The sequence below is a fragment of the Colossoma macropomum genome, unplaced genomic scaffold (genome assembly GCF_904425465.1).
Source record: "Colossoma macropomum unplaced genomic scaffold, Colossoma_macropomum, whole genome shotgun sequence".
NCBI classification, from domain to species: Eukaryota; Metazoa; Chordata; class Actinopteri; order Characiformes; family Serrasalmidae; genus Colossoma; species Colossoma macropomum.
The window spans coordinates 4,520,090-4,543,553 of record NW_023494804.1 but is presented as its reverse complement, the minus strand read 5'-3'; the positions used below and the strand labels follow the sequence as shown (position 1 = coordinate 4,543,553).

The 23,464-nt window shown below is 37.5% G+C and overlaps 2 protein-coding genes across 2 annotated transcripts; one reads left to right on the top strand and one right to left on the bottom strand.

Moving 5' to 3' along the window:
• Positions 1 to 8,822: 8,822 nt before the first annotated feature.
• Positions 8,823 to 9,983, bottom strand: zgc:113625 (uncharacterized protein LOC553227 homolog). The gene is made up of 2 exons (XM_036595095.1): positions 9,926 to 9,983; positions 8,823 to 9,654 (listed from the first exon to the last, which is right to left on the bottom strand). The coding sequence occupies exons 1-2, from the start codon at positions 9,975 to 9,977 to the stop codon at positions 8,921 to 8,923; spliced, it is 786 nt and encodes a 261-aa protein (XP_036450988.1). The 5' UTR covers positions 9,978 to 9,983; the 3' UTR covers positions 8,823 to 8,920.
• Positions 9,984 to 10,133: 150 nt separating this feature from the next.
• Positions 10,134 to 14,339, top strand: LOC118824872 (immune-associated nucleotide-binding protein 9-like). The gene is made up of 6 exons (XM_036595312.1): positions 10,134 to 10,223; positions 10,380 to 11,032; positions 11,135 to 11,208; positions 11,313 to 11,441; positions 11,545 to 11,667; positions 13,435 to 14,339. The coding sequence occupies exons 2-6, from the start codon at positions 10,464 to 10,466 to the stop codon at positions 14,088 to 14,090; spliced, it is 1,551 nt and encodes a 516-aa protein (XP_036451205.1). The 5' UTR covers positions 10,134 to 10,223; positions 10,380 to 10,463; the 3' UTR covers positions 14,091 to 14,339.
• The last annotated feature ends 9,125 nt before the right edge of the window (positions 14,340 to 23,464 follow it).

Genomic DNA, 23,464 nt, shown 5'->3' with positions numbered 1-23,464 from the left:
GTTACCAAATGTAAATGTACATTTATTCATGCAAGGGTTTTTTTGAATGTTCATGGTTCTATATAGAACCATTTTTGTTACTGAAGAACCCTTGAGGAACCATCATTTTTAAGTTCCTAGCTACAAACAATACTAGTAACCTAAATTCTATCTGAACCATTTGTCCATTTTTTGTAGATAATACTAAATCATACAATGTGAGGAAGCACAAAAGCAAGTCTAGTAGAGATTAATTAACAACTTAATCCAATTTGAATGGTCAACTTGGTGGCTATTAGCTTCAAATACTCGTTAGCTAATTAGTAAAACCTTATTTGGAGTGATACTTTGTAAATGATTAATAAAGCTCTTAACAGATTATCAGTAACACATCAACGACAAATCAGTGAAGTAGCAGTAGTGAAGCAGCTGAATACAGTAAATGTACTGATGATGTACTGTTGATACATTACTTACATTAAGTAGATGTGTTGTTAGTATGTTACTTTCATTACACAAAACCTAACCCTAACCCAACCTTACCCAAAACCTAACCCTAACCCTGGCCCTAATCCTAACCCTAATCTTAACCTCAACCCTAAACCTAATCCTAACCCTCAAATGTTTTTGACATGTTACTGAGAGTCCACTGAGTGTTTGTCTCATCTAAAAAGGACCACTCAAAATAAAGAGTCACCGCTACATTAGCCTTATAGCTCAAATGCAAAACAAAAGACCTTCAGACACCAAACATGTCTTGACTGGTTGACTACATTGTGGGTGAGTGTGAACTTGTGACTCTTTGTTTTTTGGCTAAAGCAAAAGACTTTTAATTAGTGGCAAACTGAGCCTCTTAATTTGATCTTGGTCTCTGTTGTTGTTGAGCACAACTCAGAGCAAACTTACAGAACTGTGAATGGCGAATGTGGAGATATGCATGTATATTTTTATCTGTCAGTACACCCCCAATGTGTGAACATCATAAGCATGCATTTGCAAGCTTCTTCTCTAAAGATGTCCTGCGGGGCCTTCACAGCGTGGCGCTACTCATGGGTGAAACGATCGGTTTGTATCACCAGCAGGAAGATATGCAGTCTGGAAACTTGAATGCATATTTCTTTTTTGATGTGTTGTGTTGTTTTGTGGGTGTCCAAGATAGCAGTAGTGTCAGTTACATGAATGTCTTCTTTTATTGTGAACATGTTTTCTTCTGGCAAGTCTCGGTCATAGTGACCCAAATCCTTCGCTGTCAAGGACGATGCTTTTTTTTAACTGTGTTATTTCTCACTTCACTTTTCCTTATGGTTATTATATGAAGTTTGAGGCCTGCTAACACAAAAACTACTACACGCTGCATACAAAAAAATACTGCTTAATACTACATACTACACACAATTCATTTTACCGCCCCTCCAAATCCAGAGAAGTCTCCAACAAGCATATTTGTCATGGTCTTTGATGTGCACTGAATAACTATTCCTGTCATTCTGTTTTTTATCGGGTTTAAATGCGGAAAAACCTGAATAGATCATGATCACACATTTGTTACTTGTGCTAACATTCACACTACACTGCGAAAAGTTATTAAAGACTTAAATATGTGAAAAAGCAGCTGTCATTCCGGGATCAAAGCCCTTGTTGGCGTTGACAAATGCAGCAGGTATCTATTATCTTGAAGTGTAGGCTGTCAAACCAAATGTGCGCTACACACATCTGACTGAAAAAGTTGTTTTGCAAATTAAAGCCACAGGGAGCTTGTTATACACGACATGTGAGCCCCCTCCCTGCTTTTTTTTTCCAGCAGTCTTATAACAGGAAATGCAATTCTCACTTTCATTTAGTTTAGGCATACTGTGCCTTAAACGTTGGAGCAGAAAGAAATAATCTAAAATCAGTTCTGAAAGAAAAACTAGTGAACTTGTGAAAAATGTCACAGCACAAAGTTCTTCTATTATTTAACAGAGGTGTGGCTGCCTGGTTTGAGCACTAAGGAATGCAAGCTCTCTGGTATACTGAATGACCTGAGGCTGGGCTTCTGCTACATGTTTTTAACCCTGATGTTAGCTCCAATATTCAGCTGGGCTGAGTTTGCTGAGTTGTCTGGTTGTCTATTATCTGCAGATTTTAAGGCAGCTGGAGGTTGGGATGGAAAATCGAGTACACCGATTGCCTCCAGATTGAGTATTTTTTCTTCTCACTCTCTCACCTAGATGTAAATTAGTAGTCTGCACTGGTCAATAAGTCAATCTGAATGGATCCCAACAGCCAATGAAAACAGGGTGCTTTTAAAAAACAGCATGCCAATGAAGAAAATGCTGAACAGACGTTCACATGTGTAGCGATGATTTTTTAATATTAATCATTTTTTAGTGTTGAGTTTATGGTGGGTGCATCAGGCCTGGGCCCAGACATTTTAGAAGCAGTAGCTCAACACGAATGTGGTTTGAGCATCATTTAATTTATGGCATATTGCAACCAGTCATTAAACATGTTTCCAGTGGAAACCAAGCATAGCCAAAAATACAAGATTTACTGCCCAAGCAGTGATTCTAACTTCCTGTCCAACATACAAGGCCACAATGTTACCCACTATACATTTTAATTACTATCAACTGTGGAGCTCCATAGAGCCTCGCATTAATCCTCTGTTTTTGCAATACAAAAATGTGACTCTTCATTAATACCCACATCATAGAATGTAGCTGTTTCTTGAAATGACTGTTGGTAGTGTTGTAGCCAAGACCATTAGATGTGAGTCCAAGTTAAGACTGAGACTTGGACACATTGAGTCTGAGTCAAGACAAAGACTTTGTAGCAGTCGAGTAATAGTCGAGTCCAAGACTGAGACTAGAGTAATATTTTTTTCAGAATAAAAAAGTAAAAAAAAAATATGAAATTTGTTTGTAATTCATTGTACATTCATTATCATTTATTATATAAAGCAATATATAAAAAGTTTAAAAACATTCAATAATGCATAGCCTAAAAATATTGTTAAAATATTTTTTATAGTCTTCGTCCAATTTTTCATTGTAACTTTTGGAAGCAAATGATGGAGAGGCTATTCTCTTTCCTTCTTCTCTAATATAATATATCACTTTATATAATACATAGTCTAAAAGATATTATGAAATATTATTACATTATATTATATTTTAGTCTTAGTCCAAGTTTGCACTGTAACTTTTGGAAGTAAATGATGGTCTGTTCTTTCTTCTTGAAAACTTATTTACAAGCGCCAACTGAATACAAAATAAACAACCCTCAACCATCTAATTATTAAATAAAAACATAGTAATAATAACATTCTGATCTGCCCTCAGGGGATGTTTGAATTTTGGAACCAATGAAGATCAACAAACAAATAATATCCAGTTAAGCCACCATGGAAATATGAATTAGATCCTCAACTAGTAGCTAACATGCAGAGAATGGACTGTTTTACTTTGTTTGAAGGTTTTGTTGATATTTAGAAATGATAGAAAAAAGGTTCTCAGACAGAGGCATCACACTTGACTGGTCTCCGGAACAATCCACCTTACCCCAAGACCAAAATAAGAGTTGAACTGATGTCGAGACCGAGTCAAAATGACACTGAGACTGAGATAAGACCAAGACCACCACTTGTCAGTGCTTTATTGGTGGGATTTCCAGCACTGTGGTGATGCCTGCATCTGTGACAGATTGGACTTACTGAAGTGAAATCTCCAGCAGAGGTTGGTACTGCACCAGCAGGGGTGCTCAAGAAGGATGGAGCTTGCAAAGCCAGAGCCGACCAACTTCCCTCAGAGAGCTGAGCCTCAATGAAACAAATGGCCATATAAAACGCAACTGTTATGCAAGCTGATCAAGAGGGCTTGTTTACAGTTTGAAGGCAAAAGGAGCAGGGAGGTCTATTTGAGCACATACCTGGGGAGCAGAGTCAAGTGCCTGTATTCTAGAAACGACCACATTCTGATAAAATCTCACATCCATGACCCAAAAGTGCTTCACACATTTTTTATTTACTGTGTTAGCACAAATGGTGAAAACAAAAGTAACAACACTATTTGTTTGTTTTTCTTATCTTGTTAAAAAGGGAGGGTGTATGTATTCAGTTCAGTTGTTGTTGTTGTTTGGTTATTGCAGGATCCTTAATATTTCACTAGAAAAATCTGCAAAAATCAGTGGGAACTGTGAGATACCCACTCTTTTTATAATCTGTTTGGAATTTACATGTCATATAGTGCGTCCAAGGCTTTAACCATGGACAAGCACACACCATCATAATGTGCTTTGCGTCTTTCTTTCCAAAATATGACTCCATGTACCATGTATTTTAGTAGAGAATTACTAGATTAGACAAGTATGTGGTTTATTTAGGGGTGCATTTCAGTGGTGAACTATGACCCTTAGTGCTAGGCCTTCAGTGTGGGCTATAAATGTTAAAACTCAAGAAAATAACATCTGATAATGCTCATTTCTGCTAGCACCCCTATGGGATTCTAATGGCATGTTAGTACTAATCTAACACTGAACAAGAACATTTCTTAGGAGTTCTGATTTAACAAATGAGAGAGCTCACTTTGCTGTATCTAACTAGATACAATAGAGAAAAAAAAAATTCTGATTGCACCAGATTTTAAACTTCTTGTTTCCAACTACAACTTGACACTGAGTTTGAATACAACAAGCATGATGATTGAATCAAATAAAAATGAACTAAAAATTACACATTTTTTTTTAGTTCCCAGAAATCGTAAAGCCTAGAAGGCCCTAAGCGTTCCCCAGTGGTGTGTTTAAATCTGTAGGTGAGCACTGCAGGTCCAAAGCCAAAAAAAAAAGTCAGAAAAAAAAAAATATATATATATATATATACAATTTAGTTTTCTTGCATAAAATTGACCTGATTATTGAATTCAAAGTATTTTTTAAATAATACTCTGTGTAGGGGTCCTTTTGGGGTATGTTGCCTTGAGGCAACATTGTGCAACAATGGGATGAAATTATATAGATCCGTGTTCCCTGAAGTGGTGAGACCTGGCTTGTGACTGGCTAAATCCATTCCACTGTTGCACACTGTTGCTTCTAGGCAACAAACATATTTCTGCAAATTTACATAGCTGAAAAATGATACTGAATGTTAAAAGGAGGTTTGAAAGTGCCCTCTAAGAGACCAAAACCGTGCTTTTTTTACTGACTCACTCAAATTCTGCCCTTTATTTTTAACCCTGTCAGTGTCCTTAAATATGTATAATGTTATTGTAAAGTGAGGAGAATGTTTGTGCAACATTGCGCGATAGAGGGTTAAGATGAAGCAATCAGAACCAAAAAAATGTGCTACACACCTTGACATATGTGTAATCGATTGCATTACATGCAATGCTGGAAGTGATCTTTCTGAATTTCGTTCACATTGACTTTTGTTCACATTTTTTGCTATATATATATATATATATATATATATATATATATATATAGATAGATAGATAGATAGATAGATAGCAAACATATGAACAAGAGTCATATGGGGAAAAAGTGTGGGCCAAATATATTATGTACATTTGGCAACAACAACTTAGATAATATCCTTTCTTTGCCATATTGTCCTCTCCTGTATCTGTAGTGTAGTTTTTTATACGTCTTGTTTTATCCTTACTTTGCCATATTCCACAGGAAAAAGCCATGAGCAGCTGTGTGTTACCAAGTTTTCTCACAATGTGAAGCTGAGTACAATTACTGTAACACACAAAGAGCGGCTTACTGATTTTATAGTAAGATAGTATTAACTTAGCACATTAATGCATAATTTGATGTTGACAGTTAATGTGTGCGATGATATGTGTGAATATTGAATGTGTTATAATGGCTTCAAATGGCACTCAGTCTCATCTAAGACCATCTGTTCTGTAATCACTAATGTAGAGCTCATAAAAAGATGATAAATCACGTGAACGAGTCAGAAACCGGTCTGCCACAGGTAGAAAAGAATGTCTGCAGAGAGGAGATGATGATTCGCTCTGAGTTTGTCCTGTTTAGGTATCTGGTAACATTTTCTTTTTCAGCCACCTAAGTTCTACATATCACCTTGGTGAGTATGAGGAACAAACTTCCTCTTCTTCAAACTCCGTGCTCTGTAATTATTTTGGGTAATGTGGTGAATCACTCTGAAATGACAAACATGTTCTAGCTAACTGGGTAAGCATGTGGTACAAACTCCACAGTACTCCACAATAACCATTTTGGGAAAGACAAAAAAGTACACAACACTGAAAACAGTGAACAGAATTACACTGAAATGAATGAAACAATGAAATTATTTGTGGAAAGAAGTTGGTAAGTATGAATATATTTACACTATATTTCACTGCAATTGCACACATTTAGGCAGAAAAGTAAATTGGTTCTATTACAGCCCAGATTCAGTTGGATTTCTAGGATAGTGGACAGTCCTAGAAATGGACAGTACATACTATGTAAGACCATGCATAATGATGTTTCCACTGTACTCTACTGGTTAAATGTGTGAAATTTAGTGTGAGTTATTTCACACTTGCCACCTTATCACTTTAAACAATTTACATTTAAACATTTACCTGCTTAATAGCTAGAACCTATTAGGTATTTTAATGTAATTTAGACTGTTTTGGTACTTACCTCTATCTTATCCTCAGTAGTTTGGAGACTGTACCCTACACTCGCCCAGTTAGAACCTGTTAGGTATTTTAGTGTAACTTTATTAACTCCTTAACAAGCCATTATTATTACACACTTATTATTATTACACACTTCCTTAACCTAAGAAGAGCTCCATTAGTTTGCATTGAACTGCCTGTAGCTACTGATTAATAAATCTTTGAATGTAATAAGCCTGGATCGTTAAGGGGCTAAACTATTTTGGAACTCACTAGCATGTTACCAAAAATAATTACCTAATACTTCGGAGTTTTGTACCTCACACTTACCCAGTTACAACCTGGGGAACTGTAAAAGAAAACCTTCCCAGAGATCTTTCTCCAATTATGTTCATGCATCAAATAAACCTCATCAGAGTTCATTTGAACCGTCCCTCTCAGGGGGTTTTAGTCTTTTTATTCAAAAATGGCATTTACACTTGTTCTAAAGTAGCACACTAACAGAGCAGTCACAACAGGGTTTGTTTTAATTGAACCTAACATGATAGTAGTTCAGTTACAAATCCTTATGGTTACATATCAAGTCATAAAAACATTTAGAATATGATAAACACAGAATTGTTGATGAAAGCTCACAGCACTGCAGAAATATTCCTGCTATGGATCTTTTCTTTGTTGCTACAACATGTAGACAAAGTTGGTGACAGTGAAACAATACAGAAAAGATCTGAAGGTCCTGGACTAGGCCTTAGTCATGTATCATATTTATGTAAAGAACACATTCCTTTGCAATATTTTGTCGGCAGAAGAGCAGCAACATTATTTATGAGGTCTTTGTGTCAACAATGACACCATGGTTTTTGATAGCTACACTTATTGTAACTGGAAAAGCACTGAGATTTAATACACAGTCAGATCTAAAGATGCTTCTGTTTTGTTTGACTTTGGTAGGAGGCTGTTACTGAACATCTAAGGTTCATTTTAGCACAAATATCTGGAGAATTTCCAGGCATTGTGGGTGAACAGTTCCAATAAGAAGTGGTTAGACAAGTTTTTATGTGAACACTCTTCATTCCTATCCCTTATAGACAGGCTTATAATATGTCTTTTACATTAAGATATATAAACGAGCTTTATCCTGATTGGCTGAAATGGGCTGAAATCATCAGTAATGTCAGAAAAACTAAACTTTAGCTGAATCCTTTGGGGAAAATTTTGAAGACTGCAGTGTTCTTCCTGACAGTCAATGGGTGACTCTTTGAATATGCAAAGATGTGTTGATGTCATAACCATAATGCATTCAAAATGTGTTGTTTTGGCTACTTAGCTTTCATAAATAGACTATATGGATACTCTGTATGTTTTAGGATTTTTACAATGTTTTAATTGTTAATTTCAACTAAATTTTTTAAGGAAATGGGCCATTTTATTGAAACATGCCACATATAGCTGATTTGCTCTCAAAACTAGACCCCACATGTATGTCCACACTTCTAGATTAGGCCACAATCCGGTGAACCTCACGTTCATTTCTAGTTTTAGGCCAGGGGTGTAAAACTTGGTCAAACACCTGCAAACTTGATACTACTCATCAGCTAACTTGCAAGGCCTTTGTGAAAATGATAATCTCTGCCCACAAGGAACCTAGTTTGACACCCCTGTTGCAATCACACCCATTTTAGGTTTGGAATGTAGAAGAAGAAGATATTCGAAACAATACTGTTCAGGAATTAGTATCAAAGTCAAGGTATTGGTATTAGTATTGAATGATATCCAGCCCTATTGACTATCTTCTAATCTCCAGTCTTTCTTATTCTCATCTAGTTTATCAAATTTTTAACTTATCTATCTGTCTAGCTTATCTATCTGTATCTATCTAAACAATCAAGTGTTGTCAAAAACAACCACAAAATAGTGACTTTTTATTTAAATGTACAATATATTAACATATAAACATGTTGACTTTCCAGCATAGAATAGCCTTCCCAAACTAAAAAATATAAAGGGAGGCACAATATTTGCAAGGGGTCTTAATAGTTGTAGACCCAAAAGGGTTTCTATGGTATATAGATAGTGCTCCAAAGATAATAATTCATACAAAAAACATACATGTCTTTCATAAAAAGAGAAGTGTTCTAATGAGTTTAATTTAAACCTATTTTTGATAATACTTTTATACAGACATCAGTAAAGATAATGAGACTTACACAGAAACACTGATTTTCTGAAGATTCAAAGCTGTAACTGAAAGCCATTAATTTATCAACAATGTTTTCAGGTTCAGTGCAATTATGAAGCTGTACTAAGTGGATGTGTTGCTAGTAACCTTAAGTTTCATCTAGATCTTTCCTGAGTATTTGTTGGAAAACAATAATTCTCTGATGCAGAACCTCAAGGAAGCTGAAGTCATAGTTTTGAAGCTCTGCCTGCTCCCTTGCTATCTTTTGCTGCTGGATTTTTCGTTCTGCTTCTTCATACATTTCCTGGGTGAAGTAACTTCCCCCATTGGCTGCAACCAGCTCATCAATCTTAACTATAAGCTCCACAACTTGATCTCGGTTTTCCATGTTGTTGTTGTTGAAGACAACGTATCTGCTCCCACAAGTCTGGACAACATTGCGGAGTTGTGAGTGTCCAGTACCCACATAGTCCTGTATATTTTGATCTTTCAGCGCATCTCCATGTGTGAACACCACAATCATGTACTTACAAGCCTCTTCTCCAAATAGCTCCTGCAAGGCTTTCACAGCGTTTTGCTCTTCTGGGGTGAAACGGCCAATTTGCATCACCAGCAGGAAGACGTGAGGTCCGGGCGCTGAAACTTGAATGCATTTTACAATTTCCTTTTTGATGCTTTCTGTTGTTTTACTGGTGTCCAAAATCCCCGGAGTGTCAATTACATAAATGTCTCTTTGGTCGTTCACTTTCGCCTTTTGGCAAGTCTCGGTAACCGAGTTTGCAGAAGGAGAGGATTTAAACACTTTTCTCCCGATAATAGTGTTCCCAAGAGCACTTTTCCCCACTCCCGTTTTGCCTATCATCACTATACGAAGTGGTTGGCCTGCCAACACAACAAAAGTAGTTATTAAGTTTGCAATTTAACTTTTAAAGCCTCCAACCAGGCCATTTGACAGGTTATTTGGCAAGGATTACACCCTGTCTTTACCATTGTGTTTCTGTTGTATTTTGATGGTGCTAACAAATTAAATAGATTGTGATCATTCATTCAATCATTAATATTGAGTTTTCCAACTGCACTGAAAAGGTTATTAATGTTGTAAGATTAAAAATAAGTAAACAGAGCAACACTAAACAAGAAAAAGAAGACTTACCATCTGGAATGGGAGTTGCTCGTCGGCATTTGCAGCAGAGACAGTTCAACATTGTCGTGTGAAAAGTATGCTGCACACAACAATGCTGTTTAGCAATTTAAAGGCAGCTGAGGTGGCATCTTGTCATACAAGGCTTCACTGCCACACCCCTTTTTTCCTTTACTCTCAAATAACAAGCACTGCAGTTTTTATTTTCATTTAAGCAGCTCAGACTCTTCGCTAAAGGTTAGAGTCCAAAGAAATGACCTAAAATCTGTTTTGAATGTGCAAAATCTTCCTGAACAAGTTATGTCACAAGGTAAGTCAGGTTCAAGTCAAGTTTTTGTGAACTGCATAGATGACTGGATTTTATAGATATCAGGAGTGTCAAGTTTATAAATGTCTCTTTTGTCAAGAACTTTCTCCTTTTGGCAAGTCTCAGTCACTAAGTCTGTTCTTCTTTTGACACTTGAAGGTTCGTCTTGCTTTAACGCCATTTGGAGACTGATTTAAGGTTTATTTCATCACAAAATATATAGTTTCTGACATTCTGTTGACCATGGAAGACACGAACAGTTGCGCCTCTGCAGGCATCAACATGCTCACTGTCATCCTACTGGGAAAGAGTGGCAGCGACAAGGCACTGATAGGGAATACCATTCTAGACAATGAATGTTTCAGCCCAGAAGAGTCCACGTTTAAGAAAGCAGTGCTGCAAATGAACAGTAGGATGTGCTGTGTCATAAACACTCCGGACCTTTACCATGGACAGAACCCTGGCTGCGAGAAACAAGTCTTTGAGGAGATAAAACCATCTTTCTCAGATGCGTGTGTGTTCCTCCTGATCATGCAAGATGACCACGCCTCATCAGAAGAGATGGCCATGTTGGCACAGCTAAAGCAAACTTATGGACAAAACGAAGTGGACAACATAATTGTGGTGCTTGTCAAAGATAAAAGAATGTCAATAAAAGAGTCAACATCTGAAGCTAAAACGCACTTTCAAGAGATTCTTCATGAATGTGGTGGAAGAGTTTGTTATTTCAAACATGGCATGAAGAGCGAAGAACTGAAGGATCAGTTGCTGACACAGTACAGAAGAATCCAGCAGAAGTGTCCACCTGAGAGGTAAGAGATGCAGCAATATTGACTGAATTGCTTCTTCTTATTGCTGACCTTGACAGTGGTTTCAGTTAAGATTTCATCCCATAACTTATCATAATCTTGTAGGTTAGATGAGACCCTTGAGGAACCTAATAAATCTGGTCACCAAACGCCTGAAAAGGAAAAGGCACCATCTGCTGGTAATGCTCAGCTTATAATTACTTTAAAGTACTATCCATACGATATTTTGTGCAACTGACGTTTTTTGTTTTGGATGATAACAGCTACATCTGCCTTGTTCTAGTAGACACACCAGTTGCAGCCATGCCTGAGGAGGAAAAGCTGGAATCTAGGATATACGAAACCATTGATAGATCTTATAAACCATGTGACATAAAGCAGGAGCAGGAAAAGGCACAACCTAATCCATCTGGTAATATTCAGCTTACTTTCACTTTTTAAAAAAGAAATTCTGTGCAAATGATGACTTTGGCACATCTTCTTTCATAATAACATATTCATATTCTTTGTTGTAGAAACGGAACCAGTTGCAGCTGTGCCTGAAGAGGATGAGGAGCAATCTAGGATATACGAAAATATTGAAAGAACTTCTGAGCTCTTTGCCAAAAAACTTGAGAAAACACAACCTAAACCAGCTGGTACCTTTTGCTCATTTTCTGGTAACATTACAGTCATTGTAATGTGCTTGTAATGCTCTTATTAAGCCATAAGCTTGTAATTAACTAGCTGCCTATTACTACTTTATCAACACTTTAGGTGTCCAGTATAATACAGTTATACATTTATACATAATGGTCTTGATGGGGCTTTATGAGTGAATTATAATGGACACCTAAATGTTGAGCAAAAAAGCTATCATGTATAATATACAAGTAAAAGTACTTAATAAGGCAATTATTATCAGCCAGGTAATTACCAGCTACTAGCTGGATAAGGCTTAATAAGTGCATTATAATGTTAAAATGTTCTTCTTTCATGATAATATCTATGACCACTACACTGTAAAACTCACTGCACGTCTTAAAGAAAAAATTAGGTTAACACAACTTAAATACTACAGAAATTTGGAGTAACTTAATCTGAAAAATTCAAACTAACTCAAAAATTAATTGTTGATGAATTGTTGAAATAGTAACTCAGTCATTTTAAGTAAGATAATTTTTTGCATCTTTTGAGGTAAGGTAACTTTTATATTCACTCATTTTATTTAAGTTGACAATACATACAAATGCAGACAGGCCAGTAAGGTGTTTTTAAAGATTGTTGAAAATTTAGGGTGCCTGTGTTGTTTTGCCCCTTTTCTACCTATACATGCACACTTATAATGAAAGACTGTTTACTCCATGTATTAGTCCTGGTTTTGGCCTATTCAGAATTAGCTATGTTAAAAGTGATGGAAGTCAAACACATGAAATAGTCTTGGTGTCTGTCGGGAGTAACTGGTCACCTCAGCACACTGCGAATATGTTCTAGTTGCTTCAGTGTTTGAGCTGTTGAAGAATTCTGTATCAGTCAATTTGTGTGATAGACTGCAGAAATGTTTACATTTAAATGATTTGGACTTTTTATGCTTTTCTCATAACTTTATTTGGATGATTTCAGACAATCAAACTGGATCTTTAAGTTGAATCAACTTATTGCCATGCAGTTTAGACTTTTGAGCTTCACTTGATAAATGTTTGGTCAAAACCTTCTTGAGTAAAACCCACTTTGTTCCTATTGACTCTTGGTACCATATATTTGCATATTGGGCATGTCTTTCCACCTTGTTTACCTTTCTGTCTGTGTGTTGTCATTCTCTCCAGCCTACCTTCCCTTGGGTGTATACTTATTTCCTAAACTTTTTGCTCAGTACTGCAAATCAGCATTAAGAAACCTGAGCTCTGCCTGCTGAGTACAGCACTCTAGGCTAAACTGTCAGTTTTTGGCAAGATAGTCCAAAGAAAGTTAAGTTAAAAAAGACATTGTTATCAATGTCTGTTATTATTGTGTCACTGCTGTGTAATATGAATTTGTTATAATGATGGCCTAGTTCAGCCTATCAGTGAATTGAATTTACAGTTACTTAGTTGTATTGAGTCAGTACAACTATAACATACAAGTCCAAAATACTCATTTTAAGATCAACAAAATTAGTTCAGTTTACTCAATTTAGTTAAGTGTATGCAACAATAAACACATGTTTTGTTCATACTCAGTTTAGGGAATTATTTATGGTCAGATGATTTGAGTTATTTAGCTTAAAGCGTTTAAGGCAATCGGTTTCCTCAAACCATTTGAGTGGACTTAACTCATCAGGTTTTACAGTGTGAGCTAGCCCCTACTGCTAACCTTAACCATATGTGCCTTTTCCAACAAGTATGCTTGGGTCAATTATTAAGGCCATGTTAACTCTTTTCTTCTAGATGAGAAGTCAGCTGAAGCCATGCTTGACGGTGAGAGAAACGTGATGACCATTGTGCTGTTGGGACAGACCGGCAGTGGGAAAAGTGCGACTGGTAACACCATACTGACCAAAAGATATTTCGAGTCCCATGCTAGTTCTACAGCCACAACACAGGAATGTAAGGTAGCAGAGGAACTGGTCTGTGGAATAAAGATGAGGGTCATTGATACACCAGATTTCTTTGACGAAGATCTAAAGAATCCAGAGATCCACGTTAAGAAGTGTAAAGAACTCTCTCAGCAGGAGCCTGTGGTGTATTTACTGGTTATGCATATGGGCCGTTTCACAGTGGGAGAAAGAGAGAGCGTCTCGAATATACAGAAAACATTCGGGGAGGAAGTGGTCAAAAAGACGGTCATCCTGTTCACAGGCAAAGAGAAGCTGAAGGGGGTGAGTTTAGAAGATTACATTAAAAATACTGACCCTCAGCTTCAGCAGCTGATAAAAACTTTTGGCTCGAGATGTCACGCTTTTGACAACAACGACAAAAGCCGTCACCAAGTAAAGGAGCTGGTCAAGATTATTTTGGAAATGCTATGTGGAGGAAGACACAACATCAAAGAGCATTACCGCAGATACAAGAAGTCAGAGCACAAAGACTGCCGAGTTCTATAGACTGCTAAAGGGAAAAGACGCTGCTATCTAATGCTAGCATTGTTATAGTAATGTTAACATTATGTTAAAGCTAACATTGCCATGACCTATTTTACAATGTTAGTTATTATAAAAATCTTTATTATATAATGTTAGCATTAGCATAAGAATACTAGCTCTGTTTAATAAATGTTAGCAGTGTTATACTGATTACTAAAGCTAGCATTAATATAGTAATACATACACTATATTGACAAAAGTATTGGGACACCGACACATTATACCTATAGTAGCTTTTATGACCTCCTGTTCTAAATCCATAGGCATTAATATGGAGTTGGTGCCTCTTTGCAGCTATAACCGCTTCCACTCTTCTGGGAAGCTTTCTACAAGATTTTGGAGAGTGTCTGTGGACATTTCTGCCCATTCATTCAGAAGAGCATCTGTGAGGTCAGATACTGATGTTGGACGAGAGGGCCTGGCTCGAAATCTCTGTTCTAGTTCATCCCAAAGGTGTTAGATGGGGTTGAGGTCAGGGCTCTGTGAGGGCCAGTCAAGTTCATCCACACCAAACTCACCCAGCCATGGCTTTATGGACATTGCTTTGTGCACTGGGGCTCAGTCATGCTGGAACAGAAAAGGTTCTTCCCCAAACTGTTCAATGTTGGAAGTGTAAACTTGTGTGTAGCGGCCATGGAAACCCATTTCATGAAGCTCCTGATACACAGTTCTTTTGCTGATGCTGCTTCCAGAGTGAGTTAACAGAGGATAGGCACTGTGAGCTTCAGCACTTGGCGGTTCCACTCTGTGAGTTTGCGTGGTCCACCGCTTCATGGCTCAGCTGTTGTTGCTCCAAGTTGCATCCATTTTATAATAATAGCACTTACAGTTGACTGGGGCAGATCTAGCAGGACAGAAACTTCACAAACTGAGGTGGCATCCTATGACAGTGCCATGTTTAAAGTCACTGAGCTCATCAGTACGACCCTCTACTGCCAGTGTTTGTCTATCGAGACTGCAAGGTTATGTGCTTAATTTTATCCATCTGTTAGCAATGGGTGTGACTGAAACACCTGAACTCAATCATTACAAGGGGTGTCCCAAAACCTTTGTCCATATAGTTTATGTCCAGTCGTAGCTTTCAAACTGTTGACTTGTATTGGTGTATTGGTCATAACGCCCCTTCAACAACAAATCAAAACAACCAATGTACACCCTGTGAAGAAGTTAGTCTTCATTATCAAAATCATCCAGAAAATGTTGGTTTGATTAATCAGGGTGTTAACTAAAGTATGTTGTTGTGTTGCTGTCCTTGAGAAGGGAGGAGCACCATGTGCTGCATACTTCCTTTTTTGTTTTTTATTTTGTTTTTGTTTATTAGTTTTGGATTTTTTTTCCAGCCTAATCTGTCATCGCTTTTCTTTGTTTGTGCACAGTTGAAAAGTTGAAAGATTTGATCTTTCTTTTGATCAAGTTTTCCTGGAATTGAGGAAATAAATTTGACGCACTCCAGTCTTTCAAAATGGTATTCTGTTGTTTCATTTTGGAATTTTTTATTTTATTTATTTTATTTTTTTTTCTATTTTTTACAATAGAATTATTGCACCTGCTTTCCTTTCATGCAATGCATTTAGCTTTGCTTTTGCTGATTCCTGTGTGAACAGATATGTTTGCAGAATCCATTGAAAAGGACATTAACATCCATTTCCCCACATGCATTACTGTGAATCGAGAACGGACATATTCAAGATTGTCTTATGCATCAATGCAGAATTAATAATATAACTCCTTAGAAATCACATATCATGAACATGTACTGCTATGACTGATATCATTAGTAGCACCTCATAAGCACACTGCAAGTGACCGGCCTAATATGGATGGCATTTGGTGAGCAGCCTATCTAGGGGTGGGGGTGATAAGAGAGAAGAAAATATTTACCCCTTAAACTTTAAGCCTATTTGTTGGTCTTGCATCTCCGCTTACATAACAGTTTCATATTCCTGAGTAATTCACTCCAGATACAGCATATAGAATAAGAAATGGTAGTCCTCTTGGATGGCTAATTATGATTATCTGCACCAAAATTGTAAATAATAATCATAAAATTAATTGAGCATGAAAAGAATCCATGAAAACAAATGTATTACTCAGGATAGATTATTAAGGCTATCAACTGGACAATGATCTTGGAGTTTAAGGGGTTAATCTGTGGTGCAGGATCCGGGCGTATTTCTGTTTGCAGTCAGGCCCTTCCACCGTCTCATGACTTCATGAAGGCTGGAGGCAGGAGCGGTGCCATTTGAGCGAACCCCGGAGAGCAGGGGTCAGGGAGACGGCCTCACACTCAGGGAGCGATGACAGAGCAAATGGGTGAGAAATGTCAGTGAGCACTACGCCGCACCACAGAGACCACAGCGACTCTCATAGAGCTCAGCACTGCACTAAAACAGCACGGCTGCTGCCGTTCAGGTACTATGCGTGATGCACAGCTTAAAGCAGAAAATAAGCGTAATATATATCATCAAATATATAATATTCTCACTAAATATAGTGAAATAATTACAATTGTCATTAATTTATGCACAGTCATATTCAGTGTGGAAGCCAAAATGATAAGGGGGAATCAAAAAAGTCACCGTCATCTGGGTCTCAGCCTTTTATCCTTATGGAAAAAATGAACAGCATTCTTGTAAATTGCCCCCAGTGTGCCTTGTGGTAAATGAAAATGAGTGACATTTTACTTAAATCCTCCTACATAATGTTGATATAACCATGCAGATGTCATACATTGCCATGACAGATTATATTCAGTATATTCATATAACAATGTCATAACAACCTTTCAGTTTGAGTGTCTGATGATGGTATATAATATTGTTGAAGTTTAGACTTTCATGCACCATCATTTCAGTGTGCAGGAGTGTTAGCTTGTAGCATGGATGTAGCATTATTTATATTTTGACTTATGAACAACCTTGTAAATCAGATCATTCATTGACACTCTATATTAAGTGTCAGGTAACCAGTAACTGTAATGACAGATATCATAATGTTCAACTAACTACCACCTTCTTAAAAAGGATGGTTCTTTAAGGGTTCTTTAGTAAATAAAATTGTTCTATATAGAGCTATGGACACTCAAAGAACCCCTTGCATGGTTAAAGGGTTTGTTGCATCCATCATGAAATGTTCTTCAGATTGATGGAGAACGTGCATGGGTCTTTATAGAACCTTTTTGTAAAGGGTTCTATATAGCACCAAAAAGGGTTCTTCTTTTGTTACAAGCTTGATGTCATAATAATAAAAGAACTCTTTTCAAATAGGTTCTATAAAAAAACATATACCACACATTCTCCATTAGTTCCTTTCATGTTGCAAGGGACCCTTTAATCGTGCAAAGGGTTCGCTGAGTGTTCATGGTTCTATATAGAACCATTTTCTTTACTAAAGAACCCCTTTTTTTTAAAGATTGTCCACTTTGCAAAAACTAGCATATCATCATTGTCCAAAGAAAAATGTTTTCATTTTTACTTTTCTACATCATTTGAACATGGCAGCTGTTCTCCACATTGTGTAAAAACTTAATAAGTGGACAATAGACCAATAGAAATGCTCCAAAATTGCTTGGAATAAAACCTCTTTCAGTTTACTTACATAGTTTTTAAAGAATGTTTTTGCCTTTTCCTGTAAAGTTGCCGTTTTGGAGACACAAGCTATCTTTAAACAGTGGAGATGTGACATACGCTGCTAGACATCAAACATTATAGCATCTGTTATGACAATGACTGGTAGGGGTAACATGACACTGTTGAATTACTGAATATAATCTGTCGTGACAACTCATGACAACATATGACACCTGCTGTGAGATTTATAGCATGGATGTATTAATGTTATGTAGCAGGGTTCAATTAAAGTGTTAGCCCAAAAATGTTCCAGTCACTCTTCAAATGTGACTGGATCCTTTGAATTATGAGGTTCTTATGAAGACTAAATATGTATATTGCTACACAGAATGTAATACTGCAGTGATTGAACGAACATCATAAGTCAGACAACCTCGTCAAAATACCCCAAACAAATCTGCAAGCTTTGTCAAATGTGGTGGTTAAGTAGCTTTGGTAGTAGCTCATGGTTTGAGTAGCTGGTGTTGGTGTAATAGTGTTTAGACTTGCTTTCATACACATTTCAGTGCGCAGTGGTGTTAGCTTGAATGTATGTAGCATTATTCATATTTTGACTCATAAACAACCTTATAATTCAGATGATCCAGTGACACAAATGTACATAGGACAACGTATCAAAATGCATTAGAGGTGATTTTCGAAAATATCATTAATTTTTCCCATAAGGAAAAATGGCTTTGACCTGGAGCTCCTTATAGGGGCATGTTGCCCACTACAAAAGGATGCGTGACTTCAGAATGTCATGCATTCTTCCAGCCCTGACTCTCTGGTGAACTGCAATTCCCAGAAGCCTCTGGGAGAACACAAGACGATGAAGTCACAACAATCCACCTATTGGAGATCGGCCTGACCCGACTACTGATTTCTTTCACCTGTTTCCTGAGGTGTGACTTGTTTTAGTTGGCATAAATGCTGGGCTTCATTTGTTTCTTTTATCTGCAACCATCTGGCTCATTGTGTCTCATTACACAAAAGTGTAATGTGTAAATGGAGAGGACTGTTATTTTGAAGTAAAAAACATTTTTCTGCAATTATAACTTCAGTAATCTACACATGACTATGAAATATATGATTTAAATGACATAAAGAAAACCAATGGCGAATAATTATTAGAAAATACATCATGAAAGTTGTTGGCCCCAGGAGTCGTGTCACTGGTGTTACCGTGCAACAAAAAAAACTCTTATTTTGAAATAAAAATCACACTGATGACATCACTTGACTTCCTTTTACCTATGAAGAAAAGCACATGGTGAGTCCACTGTGTCACAGTTATCAGAGATTTTCTCATTTAGCTCATGATTTCATATGAAGCTTTTAGCTGAAGTCACTGGTGTGACCGAATTTATTCTTAGGATTTTTTGAAAAAATAGAACACAGATGGATTAAATTGCATATTTTAGTGGATATTCCATGACTGACAACATGTGGTTTGATGGTCTGTAGCAGCCATTCGTAAAACGCATTTTTCATTAAAAATGTCACTGGTGTTACCTTTCTTATGTGTAACACCAATGACGATCAGCAACACCAGTGACTCCTAGGGATAGATAGAAAAGTTGACGTTTCTGTAGAATCACCTTTTTATTTTTCTTCATCATTTGAGCACAACAGCTGCCATTTACATTGTGTGAAAATGTCATGATGAGTGGATATATAGAAATGCTAAACAGGTTGCAAAATAGGTTGGAATACAATCTCCTTAACTACATTAACTTACAGTCAGTTAAGAAAGTTTTTTGTTTTTGTTTTGTATTTGGACAGTGACAATATTTAATGTAACATTTCCTAATGACAGCACATTGCATCTGCATTAGTGCTTATGAAATGTATATGCAATCAGAAGCTTCTTCAAGTACAAAGAACTTGGTGCAGGTGCCGACATATAATGCAAAACTCAATACATGAACCTATAACCCAAAATTATAAAGCACTTTTAAATTTTTGATTTTGAAAATGCAGATTTACTGTATATGTGTCCCCCCATTGAAGACATGATGTGCCTTAACAAGAAGCAGCCAAGGCACTGCTATTTGGCGTCCATTCCAAGTGCGTTCAGTAAGTATTGTAATGAGGATTTGATGTGAAAAGAGCCTCAGCTGGTCAGCCAGCATAGCCTGTCCATTCTGAGTGCATGCCAGTGTTTTGGTCTCCAAAGTACGAGTTGCCAGCTGCAGCCTAAAGTACCTGACCTTTCCCCCCGCCCTCCTCCAATCCCCCCCGGGCCGCAGCCATCCTGACATTTCCAACGTTTGTGCGTGAGGAGGCACGCTCGCTGTCTTATACCAACACTGCGCCTTTGTGATATTTAGGCTCGAAATGAGAGCGCCTTGATCTCTGACAGATGGATATGAAAGCAGGGAGCATTGATTGTTTTCTTAACACACAGTCATGACTCTTCTAATTAGACTCCTCGTGTGCCCTTTCAAGGAAAGGCCCTTTTAATGGTTCGTTTGCAGTCGATTGTTTCTTGGACCGCAAAGAATGCAGATGACTTCTTAGCTTTGTTTAGTTGTGGGGGGGATTATTTAGCTCACTGTAAGTGTGGGTATGATTAATAGACTACAAAGTGGTCACTTAAGACAACCTGCCACTAACTGCAGTTCCAAGAATTGCCACTTGATGGCAGTAAAATCAGGCCTCATTGGCAACAAGTCGGTCTGCCAAGAAGAATCACAATCTTTATGCTCAAAGCAATGAACATCCAAACTTTATCATGAGACCCTCCTGAGATCAGAGAATAATTTTCTTACAAATCATACACTATTATACAGATGAAAGCCCAAAAAACAAATCAAAGCACAAATGCAAGTAATTTAATAATGTGTACTAATATGTAATATCAACATCAGTGAGCCTAAATTGGCTTTTTGGGTATATAAGCCACAGCAGGCCGTAGTCTTTCTTAATACACTCGGGAATGATTGATGGCCGCCTACTCTTGAGCTACCAGGGGTGAAATGCTTCTCATCAATAACTCCATATTGTAATTACGGCGTTCAATAAATCCATTGACGGAGCACAAGATGAAGTAAACAGTAAAACAAAGGGCCTGTATACCTTACCGTGTAGCTACACCATCAAATGATCAAGTTATTTAATGCAAGTGTCATTGGGTTGAGTGTATAATTAAGGAGCTAATATTTAAGGCATTAAACTCGAGGCTTATTACTGAGACACTATTCAGTCAAGTCTTATTTCTACTGCACTCCAAGCAAAAATGATTCTGCTGTACGGTGCAAAAGTCAGACACTCTTCATTTATTTAATTTCCAGGAAAAATGGCCATTGAGGACAAGGTATTCATTTTTTAGGCGATATTTCTGAGGGGATTCAATATGAGATAATCCACTTGTATGAATAAGGAGAACATCAAAGGAAAGAAACAGGAGTTTCCATGACTGGAGATCAGAAATGATGAAAAGATACAGAAAACTGAGACTCCTAACAACCACCTGGAAGACCTTCTAGACACCAAAACTGCCCCCATCAGAAAAGCAGCACTTAAAGCTTTCATCTTTGAGAGAGAGTGGAACCCTTTTTGGAGCTTTTTTTAATGTTCTTTAAAGAACCATATACAGCTGTTCCATCACAGAGAAGAACCGTTTAACCATGCAAAAGGACCATGGTAAATAGCCATTGCCCGTACCAAAGAATCTACTGGTTGGCTTGCATATGCTCCGCTATTTTGGCTGTGTGCAAATCTTTTAATCTCTAAACCTCCAGACTTATTATTCAGTTATTAATCTTAAGGCTTACTGTCCAATAACTACAACAAATTACTCCATAACTACTAATCTGTAAGTTATGAGGAACTGAAGTGTGAGGCACATAAGGACCCTTAAGGTTTAGGCATGTACCTCCCAGCCTGTAACATCACTGTGTTATTGTGGAACCTCACATGAACCATACACTGATCGGGCATAACATTATGACCACCTTCTTGTTTCTACGCTCATTGTCCATTTTAATCAGCTCCACTTACTATATAGGTGCACTTTGTAGTTCTACAGTTACAGACTGTAGTCCATCTGTGAGTGGATCAGACACAGCAGTGCTGCTGGAGTTTTTAAACACCTCAGTGTCGCTGCTGGACTGAGAATAGTCCACCAACCAAAAATATCCAGCCAACAGTGTCCTGTGGGCAGGGTCCTGTGACCACTGATGGACTAGAGGATGACCAACACAAACTGTGCAGCAGTAGATGAGCTATCATCTCTGACTTTACATCTACAAGGTGGACTGACAAAGTAGGAGTGTCTAGTAGAGTGGACAGTGAGTGGACACAGTGTTTTTACTCCAGCAGCACTACTGTGTCTGATCCACTCAGACCAGCACAGCACACACTAACACACCACCACCACGTCAGTGTTACTGCAGTGCTGAGAATGATCCACCACCCAAATAGTACCTGCTCTGTGAGGGTTCATGGGGGTCCTGACCACTGAAGAACAGGGTAAAATGGGGCTAACAAAGTGTGCAGAGAAACAGATGGACTACACTCTGTAACTGTAGAACTCAGAGTGCACCTATATAGTAAGTGGAGCTGATAAAATGGACAATGAGCGTAGAAACGAGGAGGTGGTCATAATGTTATGCCTGGTTTACATAGGCCTGACTTAAACACAATAGGAGCCAAACAAGCCTCTCTTTAGCAAACACTGGCCATAACCCTTTGTTAGACTGAATCATAATAGGTAAGGATGGTATTCTCAATAATAAGGATGCATTGCACCATAATTCAGCCCACCTTTCAATACTGTAATGATTAGCATAAGCAGCAGTGTGTTAAATGAAGTCATAAGTACCCAATTCGAACAACTCAGCAAGCACATGTTCTACAAGCAACAGGGACAGTTTTTCCCGTGAAGAGAATCTGTCAAGACATTTGGAGTTGTAAAGTTGCTTCTTTCGGTTTTGCACCAGAGCCATAAAACAAATGTAGCTTAGAAATAATGGAAGCGTTTTAGCCACCAAGATAGCATAGTGCATACAGCATGCCTAAATCATCACACACTTGCCTGAAACTATGTTAAATTATTAAGTCATTTCAAACAGACGTGCATCTGTGGTTTCTGTTACTGTATGACGTTTACTTTTCCTATAAAACTGCATGAAAGTATGTTAGCAAAAACATAAACATAACACATAAAAACAGTGTCAGCAGCTTGAATTTTGTCTGTGCACACTATAAATGATGGCTCTTCAAAGATTGTTTATTAAGGATTCAAAGAACCCTTTGCATGATGAAAGGGCTCTTGGCCTCATGACAGGGTTCTTCAGATTGATGAAGAATGTGCTGTAGATGGTTATTATATTAACCCTGTTTGAGTTCTGTTTAGTCTGTACGCACTTAGAAATGATGGTTCTTCAAAGGTTGTTTATTACAGAAAAATGTTCTATATAGAACCATGAACATTCAAGGAACCCTTTGCATGATGAAAGAGTTCTTCAGATTGATGAAGAATGTACTGTAGATGGTTCTAATCAGAACCCTTTTTAAGCAATGTTTAGTCTGTATACACTTACACATGATGGTTCTTCAAGCGTTGTTTACTAAGGAAAAAGGTTCTATATAGAAACAAGAACATTCAAAGAACCCTTTGCATTATTAAAGGATTCTTGGCATCATGAAAGGGTTCTTCAGACTGATGAAGAATGTGCTGTAGATGGTTCTAATCAGAACCTTGTTTGAGTTCTGTTTAGT